This window comes from Sceloporus occidentalis, unplaced genomic scaffold (genome assembly GCF_023333645.1).
Source record: "Sceloporus occidentalis isolate IW3139 unplaced genomic scaffold, rSceOcc1.0.p SCAF_2, whole genome shotgun sequence".
In the NCBI taxonomy this organism is placed as follows: domain Eukaryota; kingdom Metazoa; phylum Chordata; class Lepidosauria; order Squamata; family Phrynosomatidae; genus Sceloporus; species Sceloporus occidentalis.
In genome coordinates, this window is record NW_028316982.1 from 116,742,584 (window position 1) to 116,766,952 (window position 24,369).

Sequence of the window (24,369 nt, forward strand, 5' to 3'; positions counted from 1 at the left end):
AAGCCTAGATTTACAAACACACACACACACACAAGTGTTTTTTGATTTTTTATTTCCCAAATGTGCTCCATTTTGAGCTGAAGCCAGGATTTACATTTATATATGTGAGTGTTTAACCTTTTATTTTCTATCAAGGGATTCCCAAATGTCCTCCATTTTGAGCAGAAGCCTGGATTCACACACACACACACACATGTATGTGTGTGTGTGTGTGTATATATATATGTATGTATATATATATATATATATATATATGTTTTTAATCTTTTATTTTCTATCCAGGTTGAATTGCCGAATGTCCTCCATTTTGATCAGAAGCCTGGATTTATCAAATGAATATATATATATATGTGTGTGTGTGTGTGTGTGTGTGTGTTTAACCTTTTATTTTCTATCCAGAAGGGATTCCCAAATGTCCTCCATTTTGAGCAGAAGCCTGGATTCACACACACACACATGTGTGTGTGTGTGTGTGTATATATATATATATGTTTTTAATCTTTTATTTTCTATCCAGGTTGAATTCCCAAGTGTCCTCCATTTTGAACAGAAGCCTGGATTTACAAATGAATGTGTGTGTGTGTGTGTGTGTGTGTATATGCATATATATGTGTGTGTGTGTGTGTGTGTTTTAACCTTTTATTTTCTATCCAGGAAGGGTTGCCAAATGCCCCCCCCCCCCATTTTGAGCAGATATATATATATATATATATATACACACATACACATACACACACACACACACACATATATATATATATATGAGAGAGAGTGTGTGTGTGTTTCTGAGCTGACCCATCTGGTCCCCCTGACAACAACAACAACAAGGAAATTTTCTTGTCTGGGCGCATGCGCAGTGTTTCTTCTTCGTCGTCCGAGAAGGCGTTCCCCCCTCCCTTAGTCCTTCAGCGTTCCTTCCACAGTACACTAAGGCCGGTCTAAGCGGTTTGTTGTGAGTGACGCAACAATAAGTGGAACGCTGAGCGGCTTCCTGATTGGCTGCGACGCAAAGGCTGCCTCGGTTAAAAGAGCGGGGAGAGGCGGAGGAGGAGGCGATGATCACTGGAGGGTCACTCACTAGGTCTCAGGAGAGATGGCCCCGTCTTCCTCCTCGCAGGAGCCCTGCACCTATTTCCGACGCCCCCCGACCTACGTGATGCTGCTGATCACAGCCGGAATGGGTTACTACGGCGTAAGGGAGGCTCCTGGAGGGGTGGGCTGGGGTCTTGGGGCTAGATGTAGGACAAAACTGCATCCACACTGCAGATATAACCCAGTTTCATACCGCTTTAACTGCCAGGGCTTTCCCCATTTCTTCATGGGGTTTATTTGCCCTGAACTGGTGTCCTTTATATAAATATATTTAATATTATTGTTCTACTTATTGTGATATAAATATTGCCTGCATCTCTTTAATATGTGTGTATTTTATGCAAATTAATGTGTGTATTTTATGTATTGATTGTGTGGTTTTTTATTTTTTAAATAATCTTTATTATTAGTCACAGTAATGTATTACAATAATTTTAATTTTAATAATTTAAAATAATTTTAATATTTTTTTAAAAAAAATCACAAACAACAACATTATTATTATAGTAACAGAAATTACATTACTCTCACAACCCCTTTAACCCCTTTAATATATGTGTATTTTATGCAGCTTAATATGTGTATTTTATGTAACAATTGTGCGGTTTTTACAATAACTTAAACACAAAATCGCAAACAACAACATTATTATAATAACAGAAATTGCATTACTCATACAGTACAACCCTTTTAATCCCTTTAATATGTGTGTATTTTATGTAATGATTGTATGGGTTTTTATTTTTAAAAATAATCTTTATTAGTCACAGTATTTATTACAATAATTAAAAAAACAAAATCACAAACAACAACACTTTTATAATAAGAGAAAATACATTACTCATACAAACCCCTTTAATCGCTCAGCCTTCCTATCTTCTCGGCAATTTGCTTTTATTTTCCAGCTTTGAATTTCTACATCTAATATATATATATATATGTATGTGTGTGTGTGTTGTGTGTGTGTGTGTGTATCAGGAAAAAATATACATTGATTACTTATATGTACTTACACTTTTATGTGTATTTTAGTGAGCTGTATTCCTGCCTCGATCCATTGAGAGAGGCGGAAAATATAAATAAACATTATTATTATTATTATTATTATTATTATATTATCATTATTACTTATAAACTTCACACCTTGAATAATGAGTGTGTTTTAACTATGTTGTAACCCGCCTCGATCCATGAAGAAAGGCGGGTAAGAAATAAAAATTATTATTATTATTATTATTATTACTATTATTATTATTATTAATATCGCTTTTGGTTGCTTAATGACACTCTTCATTGACACTCTTAATGAGTGCTGGGATTTGTAGTTTGGTGATGTACCTAGAGCGCTCTAGCCCCCCCATATTGTTGTTGTTGTTATTATTATTAAGCTTTATTTATATAGCGCTGTGTGCCCTTAAGTCAATTCTGACTTATGGTGACCCTAAGGCCAACATCTGGTCTTCCATAAGCTCCTACAATCCATAGCCAAAGTAGTAAGGAATGCTAGGAGATGCAGCCTAAAAGCATCTGGAAAGATGCTGTTTGTCTGCCGTTGTTGTTGTTGTTGTTGTTGTTGTGTGCCTTCATTTCTGACTTATGGTGACCCTAAGGCAAACCTATCATGGGGGTTTTCTCAGAAAGTTTCTTCTGAGGAGGTTTGCCATTGCCTTTCCCTGAGGCTGAGAGAGTGTGACTTGCCCAGGGTCATCCAATTGCATAGCCGAGCCAGGATTCGAACTTTGGACTCCAGAGTCATAGTCCAACACTTAAACCAGTGCACCACACTGGCTGTCAAATCTCTCACCCATAGCCAAATTACCACATCTAATGTAAAAAGACATAGCTGTGTATTATGTACGAAGCTGTGTATGATGTACAAAGACATAATGTACAAAAACATAGTCGACAGCTGTATGCAAAGGAGTATTGTAGCACCATTTAAGAGTGAAAGAAACAACTACTAACTACTTTCTATCTATAAGTTACTCTCAAAGTTGCTACAGTCCCTAATGTACTCTGAGTACCTGCCTATAATAAAAAATTAAACTGATTTAATCTACAATCTTCTCATTCTCAGGGTACCTTAGCATTTCAACAAACAGGAATATTGAGGATAACGTAGTGTTAGGAAACATAGAGGAGCGGTGTCACGGTTCCTAAGACCATTGGAAGTATCTGTTTTACAATGGTCTTGGGCGACCCCTGTGAAAGGGACCCCCAAAGGGGTCTCTACCCAAAGGTTGAGAACTGCTGTACTAGGAGATGTTTTTGTACTTGTTGAGATTAGTCAATCTTTGAATGTATGGTTTCACAACAGCCTCTATAATCCATTGATAGGGAGGAGGCTGTCCTGAAATCTGAGCAGCGGTTAAGTTCACCAAACTAAAAACAGTTTTGCCTATGATGAAAATTCAGTGGTTGGCAATCTCTGGACCGCACCACACCTTGCCTTACTAAAACCGAGATAAAACTGGTAACACTCAACAAGAATGGTGCAATATCCTTCTCAGTGTTTCTGAAAGGAGGTCCCTGGTTGATAACATTTAAAAGGCACTGTGAGCTATAAGCATCTTCTCTTTTGTCTTTTCCCACTGTTCAGAGGAATAGATTTTCTCTGGTAAGAAAGAAAGTGTAAGAAACAAAACAAAGCAAAGTGTATTTTGGGAGGGGGCAGCAAATGGAAGATGTCTTTGAGCTTTGCTGCAAACTTCAATGTATGAGTTTATAGCATTTAGTGGTCTAGACATGTGTCCGTACATTTCTTGTTGCTGTTATGTGCCTTCGAGTTGTTTCTGACTTATGGTGACCCTAAAGTGAGTCTATCACAGGGTTTTCTTGGCAAGTTTCTTCAGAGGGGGTTTGCCATTGCCTTCCCCTGAGGCTGAGAGAGTGTGACTTGTCCAAGGTCACTCAGTGGGTTTACATAGCCAAGGGGGGCTCAAACTCTGGTCTCAAGTCACAGTCCTGGTCTCCAGAGTCATAGCCTGATCCTTAAACAACTACACCATACAAAAGAATCCCAAATCAAGGCATCTTTTGTTGGTGTTCCTTGAACTCGTTTATTACCGATGGAAGTACAACAGATAATGGTGCTGGGGTACTGTAAACTGTAAGGTTGAGAGATGATGTGTGTGTTGATGTATTTTAATCATATGGTAATTAACAAAGTGTATGTCTTTTTTCTCTCCCCTACCTCCATCCCTGCCAGTGGGCTGTCTTTGCACCTGCCACAATCCCCTACGACAATCTGGGACCACTAGGCACTTTCACGAAATACCTGGTAGAAAATCATAACACTCCTTTTAAAATAGGGTAAGCAAAATGTAGCAACCAGTGATGTCTTCTTTCTTCATATTCTGCTTTGTCTTTAACTGTGTATGTATCAGTGTGCATCTACACGTTTCCAAGTAGGTGTGGGCTGGTGAGCATCAGGAATTTATTTATTTATTTATTTATATCCCGCCTTTCTCCCAAAAAGGGACCCAAGGTGGCTAACAATATAAAAACACACCAAAACAACATTTTTAAAACACTTAAAATAGCCTAATTTAAACTGTAAAATATTAAAAATTTAAAACATACACAATTTAAAACATACAAAGGTTAAAAATAATCTAAATCAGACCTGCACAACTGGGCTGTAGGAAGGGGCCAAAATTAAAATAGGTTAACGTCTTGGGGCCGCAGATAGGTTTTAATTAAATATTAAGTAAATAATTATTAATATTATTAACATCAATTCCATCTTCGTCTGCCTGGCCCTCTCCTCAAGAGGAAGCCGAGCAGCAGAGGAGCATTGCAAGTGTTCACTCATCCTCCACCTTGCCTTGTTCTCAGGAGAAAGCCAAGCAGCGGAGGAGCCTATAGGACAAGTATTTGCCCATCCTCATCCTCCGCTGTCCGGCCTCCTCTTCAGGAGAAAGCTGGATGGTGGAGGAGCCTTACTCGGAAATCATTTGCTCATCTTCTGCTGCCTGGCCTTCTCAGGAGCAGCAGAGGAGCCTTGAAATCGTTCTACATCATTGCGGGCCACCCAAAATCCTTTGTCTGGCTGCATGCAGCCCCTGAGCCATATGTTGTGCAGGCCCGATCTAAACTAACCGATCTAAACCCGCATGATTTTCAAAACCATGCTGGAATAAAAATGTTTATGCTTGCTGGCAAAAGACCAGCAGGGAGGGGGCCAGCCTAGCCTTCTGTGGAAGGGAGTTCCAGAGGGTGGGAACAGCCACTGAGAAGGCTCTCTCTCGTGTCCTCACCAAACAAGCCTGGGATGCTGATGGGACTGAGAGAAAGCCTTCTCCATAGGATCTTATGGCTCTAGGTGGTTCGTATGGGGAGATAGTCTCTCAAATAGTCTGGACCTAAGCCATGTAGGGCTTTATAGGTCATGACCAGCACTTTGAATTGTGCTCAGAAACAAACTGGTAGCCGGTGAAGCTGTTTCAATAGGGGAGTTATATACTCCCTATAACTAGCTTCGGTCAGCTTTCTAGCTGCAGCATTTTGAACCCCCCTGAAGTTTCCAAAGTCAGCCCCACATAGAGTGCGTTACAATAGTCCAAACGGGATGTAACCAAGGCATGTGTTACCATAGCCAGATCTGACATCTCAAGAAGCGGATGTAGCTAGCACTAGTTTTAACTGTGCAAATGCACTCCTGGCCACTGCTGAAACCTGAGCATCCAGGCTCAGAGTGGGGTCCAGGAGCATACAGCTGCAACAAGCAATTTAGGCTGCAACAAGCAATTGTTTCAAGATGGATGTTGTGAAAACAGGGTGCACTCAAGCTTTCCAGTTGATGATAACATAGAAAATTAAGGTAGCAAGACTTCTGTGAGCAGTACAATGCAGTCATGTTTCTCATGGTATGAAAAGCAGAAGTCTGAACATTAAAATTATTTTTTGTATGATTAAAAATTGTAAGATTCTGCAAGATTAAAGACTGTGATGCCTTTATCAGAACTAGCATAGACAATGTGTGGGGAACCTATCCTTTTGTAAACTAACTCTTAGAATCTCCCAGCCAGTGTGGGTAATTCAGAAAGTAGTAGAAAAAGCTCTGGGAATGGACTGCCAGGTGTTTGATGAGCTTTGTTACAGTATAAAAGCAGAAATGTGCATTTGTCGGGAGCTGTGTCATGTATCTTGCCTGCCATGGATTTAGTGTAACTACAGATTGTGAGTTGCAGCCAGGGTGAATGTGTGTTGGCACATGAAACTAGTGTGATGGGATAGGTGTTGATTATGAGAACTTGTTGCTCTCATTCCTTTGTGCTGAAACACAAAGGGAAGATGCTTGGCATGAGGCGACCCAAGGCCATTTGTCTGAGAAAGAAACAGGAGTGGTTGGTATGGAAATTCTAGATGGACAAGTGTTTTTGCTTTTGTAACAAATGAGAATATAGCTTGCCAATGATTTGAAACTGTGTGGGGTTTAATTAAGCTTTGCTAACACTTGCTATTTAATTCTGACAACATCTCTGGTATAGACCTATAATTGCTGAATAAAGGTTTTCTGGGTTTTACCACTGAAGCATGATATGTCTGAACTAAGGGAGTCGCTGGATTTGAAAGCATAATACTAGAAGACAAATTCTCCTGAGAAACATCTCATTGCAGACCTTCTTCCTTGTATCCTGTTTCTAAAATAGCTACATGGTAATATTTGCAGGTTTCTCTTTTTCTGGATAACACATCACCTTGCAACCATTTTGTATCTTCATTCAAAGTGTATAAAATTAATAAGATAGAAGACTATTTGTATGAGTGTTTCTGGGGCTGTACTTGTGCCTGTGGTAGTGTAGAAAGAGCAAGGAGAATAATTATGAGAAGAGAAGTTTGGCTTTCATACTTCTATATCTTGAAGAAAATCATGCTTCTAATCCATATGATGGAGATACGATTGAAAGTATTTGAGTAATGGCCTAAATATGCTAAAGGCAGCAGATTCCTGTCTGATCTTGGAAGCAGAGCAGGGTCAGACCTGGCTATCACTTGGTTGGGAGACTGCCAACGAACACCTGTAGGCTATATTTCAGAGGAAGGAATTGGCAAAACCCCTTTTGAATATTCCTTGGCTAAGAAACCCTACAAAATTAATGGGGTTGCTATAAGTCCACAAGCAACCTGAAGGTATATACATATACACATGCTCACATATTTTATTAATATTTGCTCATATCTTAGCAACTAGAAAGGTAGCTGAATAAAAATTGTTTTTAACTCAGAATTCCCCATAATGTCTACTTTGGTGGGGTGGTCCACTTGTGGTTCTCCAAATATTGTTGGGCTACACCTCCCAGCATCTTGAAAGAACATAGCCAATGGTGATGGGAATAGCAATCCAACAACATCTATAAGGCCACAAGTTGCCCATCTCTCTGGTAATGCTGAAATTGAAAGCATGCCACCCCTTCTGTGAGTACCTTCAGAAGTATCAAATTATGACTGTTAGTGGAAACATATCTGTACATTTAATCTGTTAAGTCAGAGATGGGAATGATACACTCAACTGCAAACAACATCTGGAGGACTGTGTAGTCCTCCCTCCACCATTAATATAAAGATGCGGGGCAAACATTTCTGTATGATGTACTCATAAATAGGGTTTTAATCCAAACCATGCTGTAACTGTGCCCCACTGAAATGAAAAAAAAACAAAAACCTACACACAAGAACATAGCTTTTGGGATATTTGTTTTGAATCTTTCCCTCTGGCCCTAACTTTGTTGTGCCTGGCTTTAGAAAATGTCATTTAATTAACTCCATTCAAAAACAGTGTTGTTTTAATTTACAGGTATTTGATCAGCTGGTTAATTCACATTGGGGAAGCACTTTATTCTTTCAAGCTATGCAAGTAAGCTATTTTGATTTCTTTCCCTTTTTCTTCTTTCTCGTTTCACTCTTGCTAGTTCTCTGAAATGGCATGTGATGGAACAGGCCTGGGTCTGGGCTGAAATGCCAGTTCCTTTGGGCACAAATATTCTTCACATGCATTTATGAGAAAACAGTCCCTTTTGCAGTGGTGCAGAAATGCCAAAGCTTAGAAAAGTTACATGTTGGACTACACTTCCTGAATCCCCCAGAAAGCATATTTAGCTCTGGACATGACACACAAATGTATCATTTCACCTCCTCTTAGTGAGAACTATGCCTGAATAAAGTTCTTTTGCAGGTTTGGTTTCAGGCTTTCAAACCTGGCTTCAAACCTGGTTGTGGGACAGAGACAGATTTGGTCACCTGTCTAGATGACCTATGCAGGGAGCTGAGCAGAAGGACTGTGTCCCTGTTGGTTCTTCTGGACCTCTCGGCAGTTTTAGATACCATCAGTCATCATATTCTTCTGGGCTGCCACTCTGGGATGAGACTTGGAGGTACAGTGGACCCTTGTTATATGCTGGGGTTTGGTTCCAAGATCTCCCATGGATAATAAAATCTGTGGATGCTCAAGTCCCATTAAATATAATGACATAGCAAAATGGTGTCCCTTATAAAAAATGGAAAATAAAGGTGTGATATTTGAAATTTATACTGTTTTTTTAACATTTTCAAACCATGGGTGCTTGAATCCATGTATAAAAAAAATCTGTGTATAAGAAAGGCCAACTGTACTGTTTTACCGTGGATCCATTCCTTCCTGGAGGGTTGAACCCAGAAGATGGTGCTCGGGGACACCTGCTTGATCCCCTGGCTATTGGCTGGTGGGGTCCCTCGGGGTTCCGGTTTGTCCTCTAGACTATTTAACATATACAATGGGCCCTTCCCTTACGCAGGGGATCCGTTTCGGACCTCTCCCTCGCGTAAGGGAAAAACACGTACGCTCGAGCCCCTTTAAAAACAATGGGGCTCATGCATGTGGTGTGGCATGGTGCGCACTGTACATAAAACTGATGGGAGAGGTTGTCCGGAGATTTGGGATGCGATGCCATCAATATGCTGATGACATTCAACTCTGCTACTGCTTTCCACCCTATCTGAGGAGGCTGTCCTAGTCCTAAACCAATATCTATGGTCAGTAATAGACTGGATGAGGGCAAACAAATTGAAACTTAATCCAGACAAGATAGAAATGCTCCTAGTCAGTCGGAAGGCAGATTAAGGAATAGAGATCCAGCCTGTGTTAGATGGGGGTACATTCCCCCTGAAGATACATGTTCAAAGTTTGGGAGTATTCCTGGACTTAGCTTTGAACTTGGAGGACCAGGTCTCTGCAGTGACCAGGAGTGCTTTTGCACATTTTGCACATTTAAAATTTGTGTGCCAACTGTACATGTCCCACGAAACACCAAATCTGGCCTTGATGGCACATGCCTTGGTTACATCCCATTTGGACTTCTGTGACACACTCTACTGTCTCAAAGCTGCATATAGCGCGCCCGCATATAACGCGGGCGCGCTGTACCAACTTCAATGTCAGCACCATATAGAGAAAAAGCACATGTGTGTGGAGAAAGTATGTTTGAGAGAAAGAGAATGGAGAGAATTTACCTGGAGATGATGGGGTTCCATATGTCTGCAAACAGTCAGATTGGGGAAAGCTGTCCCAAAGCGTTGTATCTTATTTCATAACCAAGTTTCACTCAACCTGCATCTCTCTTCTTTCTACTGTCACAAACTCATTTGTTTTATTCATTATTCAAATACCTTGTTTGTTAATGGTTAATAAAATAATTTTGGTTAGAGGTCATCAGCCTACCACAAGTTAAGCAAAATTGGATAGCTACAAAGATTGGTCAGTGATTCAAGAGGAGAGAGTGGGGATTTCACTTTATATCCCACTACTGGGACTACCAAATGCAAGGTTTCCAGCTTTTATGTAAGGGTTTCACTCTTTATTCTACCTCTGCAAGTGTGGGATTTTCCACATAGGCAACCACACCAGTGCCATCAACTGTCAGGATTCCTCTTAGGCAGTCCCATCACTGTGGCCAAATGTGGGGTCTTTACTTTTAACCCATGAAATGTGATGCTTTCAATGGCATGCAGGTTGAATGAAGCTTGGTTATGAAATAAGATACAATGCTTTGTTCACGGCACTCAGTGTGAAGGCTCTCTTTAACCCCAGCTCTGCCACACATAAGGACCTCCTTCTCTTCCTTGTGTGACACCAACTGTGGGGCCAATCTAAATGTCCTTGGGGTTCCTATGAGGATAATACTTTATCCCCAACAGGACTCCACCTTTCCACCTTCAATGAGGCCACCATAGCCACCTTGTCTGAAACCAGGCTCTCAGAATGATGGTGATTCCAGAAACAAAACTTATTTATAGAAGTAAAACATAACACAGCAGTTTATTTATATATTTTATTAAAACACTACTCTCATTCCTCTCAAGCCAAAATCATTGACTCAGTTCAAGCTCCTTTCTCGCTCCACCCTTAGTCTAACCCAAACCCCATTCAAACTCTTTTCTCACTGCCTTCTTCTCAAGCCCTAGGCTAAATTAAGTTCCACTCCAACTGCCATTTATACACAGCTGCTCAAACATTCCTTTATTCAGCATCTGCTTCAAGACTCCATTCTCCCCTCAACACCTACGTACCGCATGCTCACAATAAATCAAGCTACACACACAACATCACAACTTGGTTTTGTAATCTGAAACATTTGACAGTCTCTTGAGCATATTCAGAACATTGTTTTCTGTATAGCTAAATCACTGCCTCTTTTCTTCACTCCCATTCAATTAGTAAGGTGTGCAGTGGTGTCAGTGGCAGAGCACAGGTTTGGCACCAGGAGTCAGTAATTCAAAATACAGTCTGGCAGCTTCAGTTATAATTATACAATTTCTAACAACCACATCCTTTGCTTCACCCACCATCTTATCTTATATAATTTAAAGGAAGTGGTGGAATCTCCTTGCAAAGGAAGTCATAGTGGCTGTGAATTTCTGGCAGACAGCTGTGTTATCTTGCTTGGCTTTTGGTCCTTAACATTGGGGTGGCTGCTTTGTTTGTTTGTTCTGTGGCTTTCAAAATGATTTTTAAGGAAGGGTTTTAGGTTTGTTTGTTTTTTAATTCATGTGTTTAATGCTTTGTTTTTATCCTTTGTACACTGCCTTGGAGACCCTGGTGGATTCTGATTTAACAGACAAGTGCCTTAAATAAAAATGAGGAGAGGAAGAGGGGCAGGGATAAAAAAGCTGACTAGGAAGAGGAGAGGGAGAGAAGTAGAAATCAAAGAAATGAGAGAGGAATTTGAAGAAATAATTATTTTAATTATCTATGTGCAGAGCACTATTTGAACAAGTTTACAAAATAAGATCATAGAGGTTTGCATATTATACAATAATATACAATTGGAAATGATCCAGAATATAATCACTTGGCAGAATGAAAAGCATTACAACCCACCTCATGCCTCAGAAGTACTCCAAACACTTTCTTTCCTTACAGGCCCATGGAGAATGGTATTCCTGTCTTTCAAGTTTAAAAGGCCTGATATTCTGAAAATGACCCAGCATACATGTTTCTTAATTTAGGTTTTTGTTCTGTCTTGTGTCAATATCATGTCCATTTGTTTCTTTCTTCTCCACAGGGAAAAAGGCATCTCAGGCCGCATAACTCAGCTTCTCTGGTTTCTTCAAACACTTGCATTTGGAGGATTTTCTCTGTACTATTTGAAGATTTACAAACCGTCAAGGAAAGCCAGTGAAGGATTCAATCAGAAGACAAAGTAGAAACGTAGTCTGACATTTAGGTATTGGTTTCAGGTTGAGGTTGACTGAGCTCTTGGATGTTTAATGTTTTCCAAGTATATAATGTTCTAATCAAGAAAGATACTGGTGTGTTTTACACATCTGCTTTGGATTTTGCAGCGATAGGGGAAGTTAAGGAATTCACTAATGATTTCTTTCCCTTGAAGATGATAATAGGTGAGCGAGCCTTCATAGTTAGATCAGGGAAAACTAATTAATTGAGACCAAGCACTACCACCCACAAGTTGTGGTATAGGGACTGTATAAAAAGCTTGACTAAAGCTTACTCTGGATCTAAAATGGGACCATACTCTCTACTTCTCAGGTCTATATAGTTCTGGTCACAAGCTGAGCTGTGTAGACTGATATGGTGGCACAGTGAGCTCACACCTGGTCATATGGTCCTGACCTGACATTAGGCCTCTTTGTTGGTCCTCCTGAGTGGGCTTTATATCAGGTTAGGTGTGTGTGTGTATGAATGACCCTTCAGATGTTGGGCTGCAGTGCGCAGCATCTCCCATCATTGACTCTGCTAACTAAGGCTGAGAAAACTTGCAGTGCAACAACACCTGGATGTCTATAGGTAGTCCACCTCTGCTTTACATGTTAGCTGGGCTAATAACTTTTGCTACTGACTTTCATGTATATACATACCATGAGAAAAAGGGTGAGAATGATATAGTTTTCCAAATGTAGTTGGTTTCCCAACTTTCAGCAGCCTTGGCTAGCACAGCTAATGGTAAGGAGTGTTGGGAGTTGCATTACAGTTATATCTGCAGAGACACGATTTCTTTGTCCATTGTAGAGAGAGCTCTGAGCAAGAGGGCAGGGCATGGCTTGGGCCATGTACAATCTCAATGCCTCTCTAGTTTTGTTCTGTGTCCTTTGTCCAACCTGTAAATGAAACAAATGTTTATATCTTTTCAGGTAGTTGTATCTGTCATTAACATTTGGCTAGCTTGACATTGTTCACTCTTGGCTGTTGCTTAATCCTTTCCAGTTTCTCCAGATTAAGTATCATTCAGTTTAATGGGGTTTTCCTCAAGCACATGTGGATAGACTTAATATCTTTAAAGTCTAGTAACCTTTTCGCCTAAATGCTCCACATACCCACCCACCCAGGTTGACATGTTGTTTTGGTGCCATTTGAACAACTCAGGACTTGGATCAGTTGTTCTTTGGGATTGCAGCCCCCAGCAAGCATGATTTGCTATAATGGCTAGCAGATTCTTAAAATTGTAGTACAAAATTAAATTTTACAGGGTGGTATACAAAATATATATGTTGTTCTAATTAAGGATTACAGCAGGCTAGGGAAGTGTTGAATAGCTTGGATATCATGATAATGGAAAGAGTGGTTACCATCTACACCAAGAGGTTCATCATGTACAGTTACAACAATTCCCACTTTGGCAAAATGGGGGGAAAAAACTGATACAACATGTAAAAGATAAGAGGTCATATGTTGTGGGAACTCATGTGAATAATTAAATCAGTTTAACAATTTTTGAGAGAGTTACTGAAGCATTTGCAGCTATGGGAAATATATCTGTATGTGGATTTGCACTGTGGGGATAAAAGAATAACACAACAACCCATGTTGGCATTTAAAAAACAGCAGAAAGACAACTGAAAGCCAGGCTTTAAACGGGCAAGAGGATAATTATTAGCTGGGTGGAAAGGTTGCTGGTTATGGGGAACCCGGGGTGGGGGGGATGCTCAAATGGCAAATCTTCTAGGAATTGATTAATTGAAACTGAGCAGTACTGAACAATGTCCATCCAAATGTGTGAGTTTCAGTTAAAGAATTGTGAAGAGGTGTGGCATGGGAGACAAGAATTCCTACAGTTTAGAAGGTTCAAGATGAGTCAGTTGAATACCAAACATGACATGTTCCAGTTGCCTTTATTGCTGCAATTCAGCAAATGAATGTGTTGGAATAAATCTGTTGGAGATGGCTTAATAATCATGTGACCTTGAGGTTTTGCAAGAGTTCATTGTTATAAAACTGTAGCTTATAAAAACCTGTCTTAATTAAACAAAATTAGGCTTCTTCTGGAACAATCTGATTTGGCTCACACAAAACCTAAGAGTGTTATTGTAAACACTAGACTGTAGGCCAGAGAGAATTTTGAAAGGCAGTCAAATTTTAAATGAATATTAATATTGTCACGCTCAGAATTGCCACCCATAATGGGCTACTTATGAAGAAATCTTTCTTCCAATATAAGGAAGGTGAGAAAGATTGGAATGTCTGACTGTTGAAGCATTGGGATATATTTCTGCAAATGTGAATTTTTTCCTCTATTCAACTGGAGTTTAGGTAGGTCCTTAAACAAAAGAAGATGGGAAGAGTCCTTTCCTCCACTACACAGACCTATTGGCATGAAATATGTCTTTAGGGTCCTTTATTGTACATTTTAAGCAGGCTTCATTTTATCGCAATTCATTTCCTAAAGGACACAGAACTGTTTGTTCTTAGATTTTGTGCTGTAAGTTTTACTCAAGCTCAGCTAAAGAGAAAAATGGTGATAGCTTTCCCTGACCTGAGGTTAGAACAAGACAAGCCAGTACTATATGTTGTAGCAGTTAAGCAGGCCCTGTTCTCAGAGGGGTGACATGGAAGGATGGGAGAATGTTGGTTTCATGCCTGATGTTTACTTTACAAATGCTTGTTTAAGTTAAAAAGTTCTATAAATGCTAATTGTTTTCAGAATAAAGTTGTCCATGTTGACCACTCTGAGCTCTCAGTTGGACTGGGAGCCTCAGTGAACAGAAATGCCTTGGCCAATGCTCTGTGTGTTTCTTACTTCCTAACCTGATTCAGGGCTCTTCCCAGCTCTGCGTCTTACCTGGGGTGAAATGGAGAGGCTAATATTTTGGTCTCTCCCAACCAAGGTATTAATAGCAAATTGCCAAGTAGGGCAAGACGATGTGGTACTATCTCACTCAAGTTCTCCAGCAGTATTTCAAGGCATGCTACCTCTGATGGCTGCAATCTGATGATACATAGAAATCAGGATTAAAGTAAAAGGTTTAAGATAATATGTACTGTTAATTTTGGGCCTGCCTAATTTGGCCCTTGTTCTGAAAAAGGATCCACATGTTTGACATAGTCCATACATATGCTAAATGCTGTTTATTTTATTCTATTACCATATGTACTCAACTGTAAATCAACTTCATGCATAACCTGAGGACAGGTTCTTGAGTCCAAAATGATAGACTCTGATATGACCCATGGATAAGTTGGGGCTGAAACGTAGAAGGATGTAAGAAAGGATGTAAAGGATGAAGCAAAGGAAAACAATGCCAAAGAACTTACAAGCAGCCATAACAGTTTGTTCTCATTGTAAAGGCTAAATGGATGAGGAGGGAACTATGGTAAATTGTGGCTGTGTGATGTGTGGGGGAAGGCAAGCAGAACTAAGAAAGCACACACATTCCAAAAAGGATGAAAAGGCAGAGCAAAGAAGATGGCTATTACGTTAGTAGGGATTATAGACTTTAATTTAATGTGATAACTTTGCCTGATTTTAATCCAGAAAAGCTGACAAACATACAGAACTGTCCTATTGAGATCCTTCAAAGCCCAATTCCTCTTGGTGCTCCTTTGAAGGGAAATGCCAAAGTGCTGCCACTTTCCTGCCCAGGCATTCGAAAAGGTCAGAAGAAGCACTGTGGCACAGGGAGGCAGGGGATCCATGCTTTTTTAAGGTTTTCCTGGGATGGATAAAACTCTCACCTTTTGCCACCTAGAAAAAGGGATGGTTCCCTTTGAAAGTATAGTACTTAAACTGGCCCATGGATAAGTCACCAAAATTCCTAGACTTATTATACATGAGTATATACAGTATTTACTTACATTTATTTTTCAGTGCCTATATAAGAGAAGAGCTCTGCCTATAAAAACACAGCTGTTGCAATAGATGTAAGATACAGAAAATAGAATGTGGTGGGGAAGATATGGCACAGGATGGAGAACAGTTTGAATTGTTAGTGAGGTTATCTTGTCAGAGAATTAAATCCAGGTTTGGCAAAGGTGATTCCACCCCCACTAATATTCCTCTTCCTGTGGTTTATTTACATTATATCACTAAGATGTATGGTGGTCTTCTGAGCTTACATGCTAGTTAGTATTCAGCTTAGGAAAGTAATAGAAGAAAATAGAGGGACAGTGAACCCTTGGTATCCGTTGGGTTTTGATTCCAGCCCTCCCACCCCACCCCCTTTATATACCAAGATCCGTTGATATTTAAGTCACATAAACACAATGGCATAGTGAAATGATGTCCCTTCTATAAAATAGTAAAATCAAGGTTTGCTTTTTGGAATTTACATATTTTTAAAATATTTTCATGCCGTGGATGGTTGAATCCATGGATAAAGAATCTGGATATTTGTATTATTATAACTGAATACATAACATACATTTATAACATATATACATACATAAAATACATAACAATTTATTTACAGATATAGATATAGCGCGGGCCTGGTTTATACCCTGAACAGATAGATAACATGATAAAGAATCTGGATATTGAGGGACAGTTGTACAATCATGCAATGGCCTTTAACGTTTTATTTCATTTGGTGTGTACTATGGGGGGGGGGGCATGAGGACATTGCTCCCCAAATACGAATTGTGCCCCCCCCCAATGCCTATGAAAGCACATATATACACAATGAACATATTCCTAGCATTGCAGTAACTTAAAACTTCTGTAGAGCATTTAGAAATTCAGTTTATGCATCCAAAGAAAAGGGACAAGCAAAGTTACCAAAGGAATGTGAAAAGAATTCTAGGTGAGAATGATTTTCAGTGTCACTCTGCTAGAAATTTGTGAAGGAAAATTTCATGGGAGAGGACAGAATTCTATGGGGGCAAACTGGTCTCATTTTGCTCCCTCCTATAGTTACACCATTCAGTTTGCCCATCTTGCCTGTAAGGCTGGATCTCACTGGCCAGTAGCCACAGATCTCTTCATATCAGGAGATACACCAATTTCATGTGTCCTCTGCTCCTGTTTCCTTCTCTGCTCTGTCATCTTCCTCAGGAGGAGTGCTTGTCACCACAGGTAAGGAAAGGCAGAGGTCAACATAGATTCCTAGCACATTTTTCTACACAAGATGAAATTCCTGTATATCAAGATTAGAATTGTCATGCACTTATGGGGGCTTTTCTGACACCTCCTTCCAGTGACACTGAAATTCCCTCTCGTAGTGCTTCACAGGCTGATGTGGTAAGGATGCACTGCCAGGGAATGGCACCAAAATTGTGCTCGTTGGGTACAATTGTTTCTTCCCCCTGGAAGTGTGCCAGTGATGGGCAGCTCAGAAGCCAGAATGAGTTCAGGGACCACCATTTTAAGCAGCTCTGTTGTATAACTTTTAAGGTCTTTGGTTTCCGAACTCTGCATTTACTTAACACAGTGAGAGAGGAGAGGTGTGGTCATTTGGGTGTTTGAAGAGGCTTATGTTTCTTCACAGGAATAATTTTCCATCATTGTTCCACTTCCTGTAATTGTTTCCAATTTTCTAAAATACGTTCTATTTTAATGTACTATTTTTGTATGATTTTAATTGTACTTTTTTTTTAGTGTGAGCTGCCCTGAGTACCAGTTTGGGGGAAAGGGTGGGATATTAATAAATATAATAATACACCCTTTGTATGGTGTGGCACCCATGTTACTGCAATTGTGGCTTTAGTAGTGCAGATTAAAATGGAACTATTTCTTAATTATGCAGCCTCAAATCACATTAAGCTGTTGTTACTGTGTTGTTTTGCAGTCACATCACACAGGTCATTCTTGTTGAGCTAGTGATCACCTGCAAACCCAAGATAATGTTTACAAGTGCAATTACTAAGCCAGGCTTTCCTCCATTCTGTATTTAGGTATTTTATTTCTAGTTTTTGCCTGGAGGCAATTGTCTCTGATGATGTCCCTAAGGTCACAATGGCACGTGTTTTGTTCCTGTTCTTTCTGATTTTGTGCTATGTTCAACCAACCTGGGGAGCTGGTATAAAAAGATCTCTGATCCTATAAGGAGCAGACAAAATATTTTGGGTTAAACAAAACATGTATGGATCTCCAAAATAAAAGTGAGCAGGAGCAAAATCTGGGACTTTCTGGTCTTTTTAACCTGTCCGGAGGCACCTCAGGTTTCAGTCCAGTTGTCCGTTCTATTTATATATAATTTTGAATGTTAGTCTTACCATCCAAGTGATCACTGATGCCTCTTAATTGTGTATCATATATAACACTGGATAGAAATTCCTTCCGTCCTTTTATTAGTTTCTTTTTAAATGTTGAGACACAGAAGGCACAAAATAGAGCCCATCTAACATCTCACTAGCTCCATTTTGATGTGGATGAGCAATCTTTGAGTATAGTTTCCCAGCTAGCTATCAACTCACCTTAAGATCTTATTTGCATTTAGCCACTGTTCTAAAAATATTGTTTAGCAGATAGACTGAATCTGTTGAAATCAATAAAAATTACATTTTCCTTCCCATAACTGGACAATCCAGGAGAGAACTGTTTTGGTCCCGGGGAGCTGGATTGCTTCCTGGGAGTAATTTGGCAGGGTGGATTATAATATGGGGGAGGCTGGTTGAACCCAAGCTTTTCCACACCTTACACATGATTCATCTGGCCCTCCTCCCATGCTTATTTCCATTTCTTCAGTGTTAACAGAGGCATGAGATTTTGTGCCTGCCTCTACCCTGATAAAGCCTCTGTTTCCATTCCAAGTGATTGCAAGAAGCCTGCAGTGAGAGTTCCTGGTATGAAGGCATGGGAATTTGTGTAGTTATTCTGTATCTGAATGCAGAGGAAAAGACAACGATACATGTGAAAGGTATCTAGGGCCCGATACAGACTGCCAAAATAAAGCTGCTTGGGGTCTCTTTGCAGGTATGCTGTTTAAATGATGCATGGGTCCTAAGAGCCTGGAAGTCGCACTAAAGCCACACTCCCTTCCTAAACACTGGAGTGCAGCTTTGGTGCAGCTTCTGGACTCTTAGGATGCATGCATCATTCAAACAGCATACCTCCAAAGAGACCCCAAGCGGCTTTATTTTGGCCTGTCTGTATCAGGCCTAGGAGTCCTCACAACTTGAACATGAGTCAACAGTATGATGTGGAAGCTAAAAACAATGCAATCGTAGGCATATAGCCAAGATGGAAAAGTTATTAACCGCCTTGATCATATTTATGGAAAGGTGGGGTATAAATAAAAATTATTATTATTATTATTATTATTATTGAGCAAGAACTCACAAGCTTGGAGTCTGCAGCAGTCTACAGAGAAGGGCAAGATTCTGCCCCCCCCCCCCCAAGGTAATTTAGTTCAAGCTATTTTTGCATTTTGATCTCCATTTGAGACAAACAAAGTAAGCCGAAAAGAAAGGGGGGAAATGAAAGGAAGAGAGAAATAGAAGCATTTGAAAAGCAACTGCAAAATCTTATGACAGGATTAATTAGGACTCTCTTTGCCAAATCTGGACAGTTGGATATTTATTTATTTAAAATATTTATACACAGCCCTTCAACCAAAGGCTCCCAGAGCAGCTTACACACGGTTAATTTGACAGTTCCCTGCCCTCAGGCTTACAATCTAGATAAGACAGAGAACACCCAAGGAAAAGGGGACATCAAGGGTGAAGAGATTAAGTTCCTCATATCCTGGCTGCTTTCTTTCTATTTTAGAGGTCACAGCAATGGAAGTTGGAATACAGAGGGAGAAGCTCTCACCAGCAACTGGGACCCTGAGGTTGAGACTTGTAAGACTGAATAGAGAGCAAAAATTGGTGGCAAAGAGAGGAGCTGTAGCGCAAGCGATCATCAGCAGAAGCAGGGTTAAACAAGAAACACAAGGCATGTTTATGATCGGTGAATCCTTAGACAATGAAATGTTAAGAACTTTAATCCTTCAGGATTTTAAGAAACTGGTTTTAATGTCATTTTTCCTGGTTCAGAACTTTTCCAATAGTAAAAAACGTAGGTGTGGTTGGGGGCTGTAACAGATTGGAAGATGGCAGCCTCCATCCAGCAAGGATATTGTCACCATTTCACTTTTAAATTTAGGTTTATGCATGGTGATTGGCCCTAATAATCCTCACTCATCATTGAATGCAAGAGAGAAAAGGGGGTGGCAGAGACAGTCATTTTTGTGTACACCACCTCGCCTCCTCCAACCCAAAAGGACTAGGTCAACACCCACCTAAGCATGTCTGATCTACTACCACAACATTGATCTCATGGCTGGGCTTGGCCAGGGCAATGTTTGGTGTGTGGCAGGAGGATATTTAAAGTTCCCTTGCTTACTCATGATCACTCATTGGGACATGAATTGGATGAGGGAGCCATGTAATGAGAATGCAAGGTGGGTAGTACGATTGACAGAAAAACAAGAAAGGCTACTGGTTGATACGTTTATGCATGCTGGGCAGGGGGGAAACAGTATAGCCACTGCAGTTGTGTGACCTAATATACTCTAATACAAACATGGGAAGAAATGCCCTTTTATAGTGAGTCCAGGAAATATGTGGCTGTCAATACAATTTCAGTCTGGTTTATTTCCAATTGGTGGAGTGTTAATGAGATTAAACCAGTGCAGAATACTGTTTACTGGATCTGGGTTATTTTGCTAGTTTGGATTCAGCCTTAATCACAGGATTATTTTGAGGGTAAAATGGGTAATGTACTACATCTTTTCTCCAGAAGATAACAAAATGAAATTAAAATATGGTTAGATATAGTTGGGGGGGGGGGTGATTGTTTTCTTGAAATCATCCCCCAGATTTAGAAGCTCTTTCAGTGCCGTAACTCAACTCTGAACCATCTTATATCTGTTTCTGCTCTGGCTCCGGATCCTGATCCCCACACTGATATATGGATTGTGACCATCGGATGAAGTTGTTCTTTTACTTTCTTCTTTGCCCAATATCAGGATGGGTAGCTGGACAAGGTCATACTGCACCTGGTAAATCATGGGTTTATGTTATACATACATTTGATGCCCATATTATGCAGATTTCCCACCACAGCTTCCTCTCACCTTTGCCCATTTGGCCGCTCCCTCAGAGTAATACCTCAGATAAGAAACTTGAAAAGCTGTTAGTTCTATAGTACAAAGCCCTGGCACTGTAAGGAATGTTTTGTTTAATTTTCTGCCTAATCTTTCCCACCACTAGACCTGGCAATTGCCATGCTGGACATAACGTATCATGGGCATAAGCCATAGTTGCATATTGCACACATACTCCAGGGACGTAGCCAGGATTTTGGGAAGGGGGGATCCAGACTAAGTGCCACCATTATAATGAGGCTTGGGTGCGGCAGCGCAGCCGCACACACTATTCATTTTATCTAACGGAAGGGGGGGTCCGGATCCCAAGAACCCCCCCCCCCCTTGGCTACATTCCTGCATACTCCCAATGCTTCCTCCTTTGCCCAAGTTTTTGTACAGTAAACACTGTTCAATGCTCATTGTGCACATTGGTCTAGGAGGGAATATGTATGGAAAAATTATTTCAAGGATGGGATACTTGCCACTGACACCATTGCCCAATGGACTAGAGCACAGCTTTGGCACAGCTTCTGGCCTCTTAAGATGTGTATGTCATTTAAACAGCATACCTCCAAAGTGACCCGAAGCAGCTTTATTTTGGCCTGTCTGTTCGGGCCCTTATTCCCTAGTGGTACCTTTACAGCACAGTTCATTTTCACACAAATTGTTCCACAAAAACACAAGGGGCTAAAGAAAACCCTTTTTGAATCCACCCCCAACTCTGAAGGATGACATTTGAAAGGCCTTGAAGGGGTGGGTGATGTGTTACCCCACTAACAATACTGGACTGCAACTCTCATCAGTCTTAGCCAGTGTAGCCAATGACGAAGGATGTTGGGAGCAGTGTCTAAAAGGCTCACTTTGAAACATATGGCTAGTATACACACTTGGCCTTTTAAAAAAAAATCCGTTGACCATATGGATGCAGGCCTGGTACACAATTTTAACAACTGGCTTGTGTTCTCAGTTCTAGAAATTAAAACTAACATTTCCTTGCATGTGGGATGTGTATCCAAATGAGATGTGAAATTCTGTAATGGAACCTTATTTGCCCCATCTAAACTCCCCCCCCCCAATGTGTTACCTTATTACATAACTGTGAAACCTGTTAATGAGTATCTTTCAGGATAAGCAGATCCATGTGATCCTTCTTACTTGCAGTGTGATTCTTCTTAACTGCATTGCCTTAAGATTCAATTCCTTTCTTCATTGACACTGGTTGATATTTAGAAGCCTCTATTTTTATATGTCCTTCAGTTTATCAACTGAGACAGTAAGCTCAAGATGTGGTAGCTGCAAAATGGAGTTCCACCAAACATATATACAGCTGTATTATACTGAATCATATTAGTACTCCATTTAGGAGAGTCCCCATCTGGGTCTAAGGATGAGAAGGAGTGTCTTCCCCAGTATCTACTACCAAGGTCTGGAGGTGCCAAGAATTTTGTCAGCGGCTTTCTGAAAAACACTCTGATATGTGTGTACCCAAGACTTTAGACATGACCTAGCCATTATGTGGTTGCTTGGTACAGAACTCGAAAGATGGAAGCGCTTTTGCTGCACCAGCAGATAGAGCTCTTTACTTAGAATACATGATTTGCTTACTCAGAAGCAGTGTTCGAAAAAAAGGAAGCTTACAACTGCACTATGAAATAAGGCTGGGATTTCTGCACCAGCAGAAATATGGTGAGGAACAGATGTAAGAAAGAGACATATAGTGTGTTTTGGGGACCGACTACATAGCATAAAATTCATTGTGCAAGTTTTATTGTTGCTTAAGGATTTTGGATTTTGTTGCATGGCCAACGGAGCAACCTCTGAATCTCTCTCTCTCTCTCTCTCTCTCTCTCTCGCTCTCTCTCTCTCTCTCGCTCTCTCTTACACACACACACACACACACACACACACAAAATACAAGTAGTGTTAGAATAAGTAAGATGTTAGATGTATGGAAAGGGATTAGATAGTTATATGAGAAAAAACACAATAATATCAGATTAGGACAGGTGCTGGAACATAACTGGGTCATGTAATTTCAAGCAAAGGAAAACAGTAACATTTTTAAACTGATAAAACCTGCCCCGTAGTAGCATTTTTATTACTACACCCTATATTTGGCAGCTAGAAAATTAGAGATACTTTTGAATTCTGCAACAGGTAAAATACACTGGAAAAGATTGGGTGACTTGCTGAAATAAATTTTATGTGTGCAGAAGGAGTATGCCCCCCACCTTTAGTAAAAAATCACACAAATACAGATGAATCCTATACTAGACAGTAGGGCAAGACTAACTATATCACATCTTTATGACATGTATACCTCAGAATGTAAATTTACAGCGCTTTATAAATAAAGGTTAATAATAATTAATAAGAAGAATGTGTTGAATACTGCTTAAGGTCCAAGTAGCCATGTCACTATTGACAGTTGCCTAAATAGTATTTTTATTTAATTTCTTGATTTTTGAATGATATTTTAAAGTATGTGTAACCATGGGATGGATTTAATTAAAAAGATGCATGTGAAAGTCATAGTTAAATAGAGTTTTGGACAATTATTTCCTAGCATTTTAAAATTTTTGTTTGCTTTTCAGCAACAGATATAAGAAGACAGTCTGAACCCATAAAATATTGGCCAACAATGGAATAAAGACACAGTGGGCAAAAAGGAAATAATGGGGCCAACACTGTGCTCAGACAGCTACTCAGTGACATTTGAAAGCTCTATCTAAAAACAAAGAGAGACATTTTATTTATTGAAAGAGAATTATGCTTTTAAAAAAACAGCATAACGGCTTACATAAATATTTGTCACTTTTAGACAAAGAACTGGATATTGCAATCCAACTTGAAGCTCAACCAGAAATTAGTGTTTGTATGTGTGTGTGTTTCTTATTCAGATTACTACCTCTTGACCTCAGATTTTTCTCTGTAAAACTGAAATAATATTATGGTAATCTATGCTTTGAGAATGTTGTACAACTGAGTAATAAAAATTCAGTAATTGCAAATGATACAGAAATTATTTATCAGCTAGCTCAATGTTCTTTTTTTATTGCTTTAACTGTGTACACATGCACAGAAAATGAGATGGAGTGCTCCCTAAAGTATCACAAATAACCATTGGATGTAATGCAAGATAATCCACGATATAGCTGCTATGAGTGGGACATTTTAGTTCATGTGAATGGTCTTCTGAAAAAAGAAAAGTCTGAGAGAATCATTTAAAAATCCAGTTATTTATTTAGCACTAAATACTTATTTCAGCATGATTGTCCATTATTACTCTTGAGAGGTGAATGTTTGCTTGGGACTGGAACCATACACTATACTAGTGCAGTGGTGGATGGATGCCATGAGGATAGAAATGTTTTTGTTCTTTAGTATATAAAATTAGCATAGAATTTTAAACAACAGAACTATATTTCTCTAATTTAATTTTTAAAAATCATTGGAAAAGCATTTCAGCAGAAATTAAAAGATTACTTAAAATTC

The 24,369-nt window shown here is 39.8% G+C and overlaps 1 protein-coding gene across 4 annotated transcripts; it reads left to right on the top strand.

Moving 5' to 3' along the window:
- Positions 1 to 939: 939 nt before the first annotated feature.
- Positions 940 to 23,804, top strand: LOC149318917 (transmembrane protein 254-like). Of its 4 annotated transcripts, none has more exons than XM_089510679.1 (5): positions 946 to 1,192; positions 4,301 to 4,404; positions 7,892 to 7,951; positions 11,634 to 11,795; positions 23,469 to 23,804. In XM_089510679.1, exons 1-4 carry the CDS (start codon positions 1,094 to 1,096, stop codon positions 11,773 to 11,775), a joined length of 405 nt encoding a protein of 134 aa, XP_089366805.1. In that variant the 5' UTR covers positions 946 to 1,093; the 3' UTR covers positions 11,776 to 11,795; positions 23,469 to 23,804. The 4 variants fall into 4 exon arrangements, with proteins under 4 accessions (XP_089366806.1, XP_089366805.1, XP_089366804.1 ...); XM_089510678.1 differs by lacking the exon at positions 23,469 to 23,804 and adding an exon at positions 19,512 to 20,518; XM_089510677.1 differs by lacking the exon at positions 23,469 to 23,804 and having other exon boundaries at positions 953 to 1,192; positions 11,634 to 14,572.
- Positions 23,805 to 24,369: the final 565 nt, after the last annotated feature.

Excerpts from the sequence above, each read along its gene's own strand:
- LOC149318917 (XM_089510679.1), top strand. The coding sequence starts at position 1,094 with ATGGCCCCGTCTTCCTCCTCGCAGGAGCCCTGCACCTATTTCCGACGC. Across the intron at positions 1,193-4,300 it reads CCGGAATGGGTTACTACGGC|TGGGCTGTCTTTGCACCTGC; the intron begins GTAAGGGAGGCT and ends CATCCCTGCCAG. Across the intron at positions 7,952-11,633 it reads TATTCTTTCAAGCTATGCAA|GGAAAAAGGCATCTCAGGCC; the intron begins GTAAGCTATTTT and ends TCTTCTCCACAG.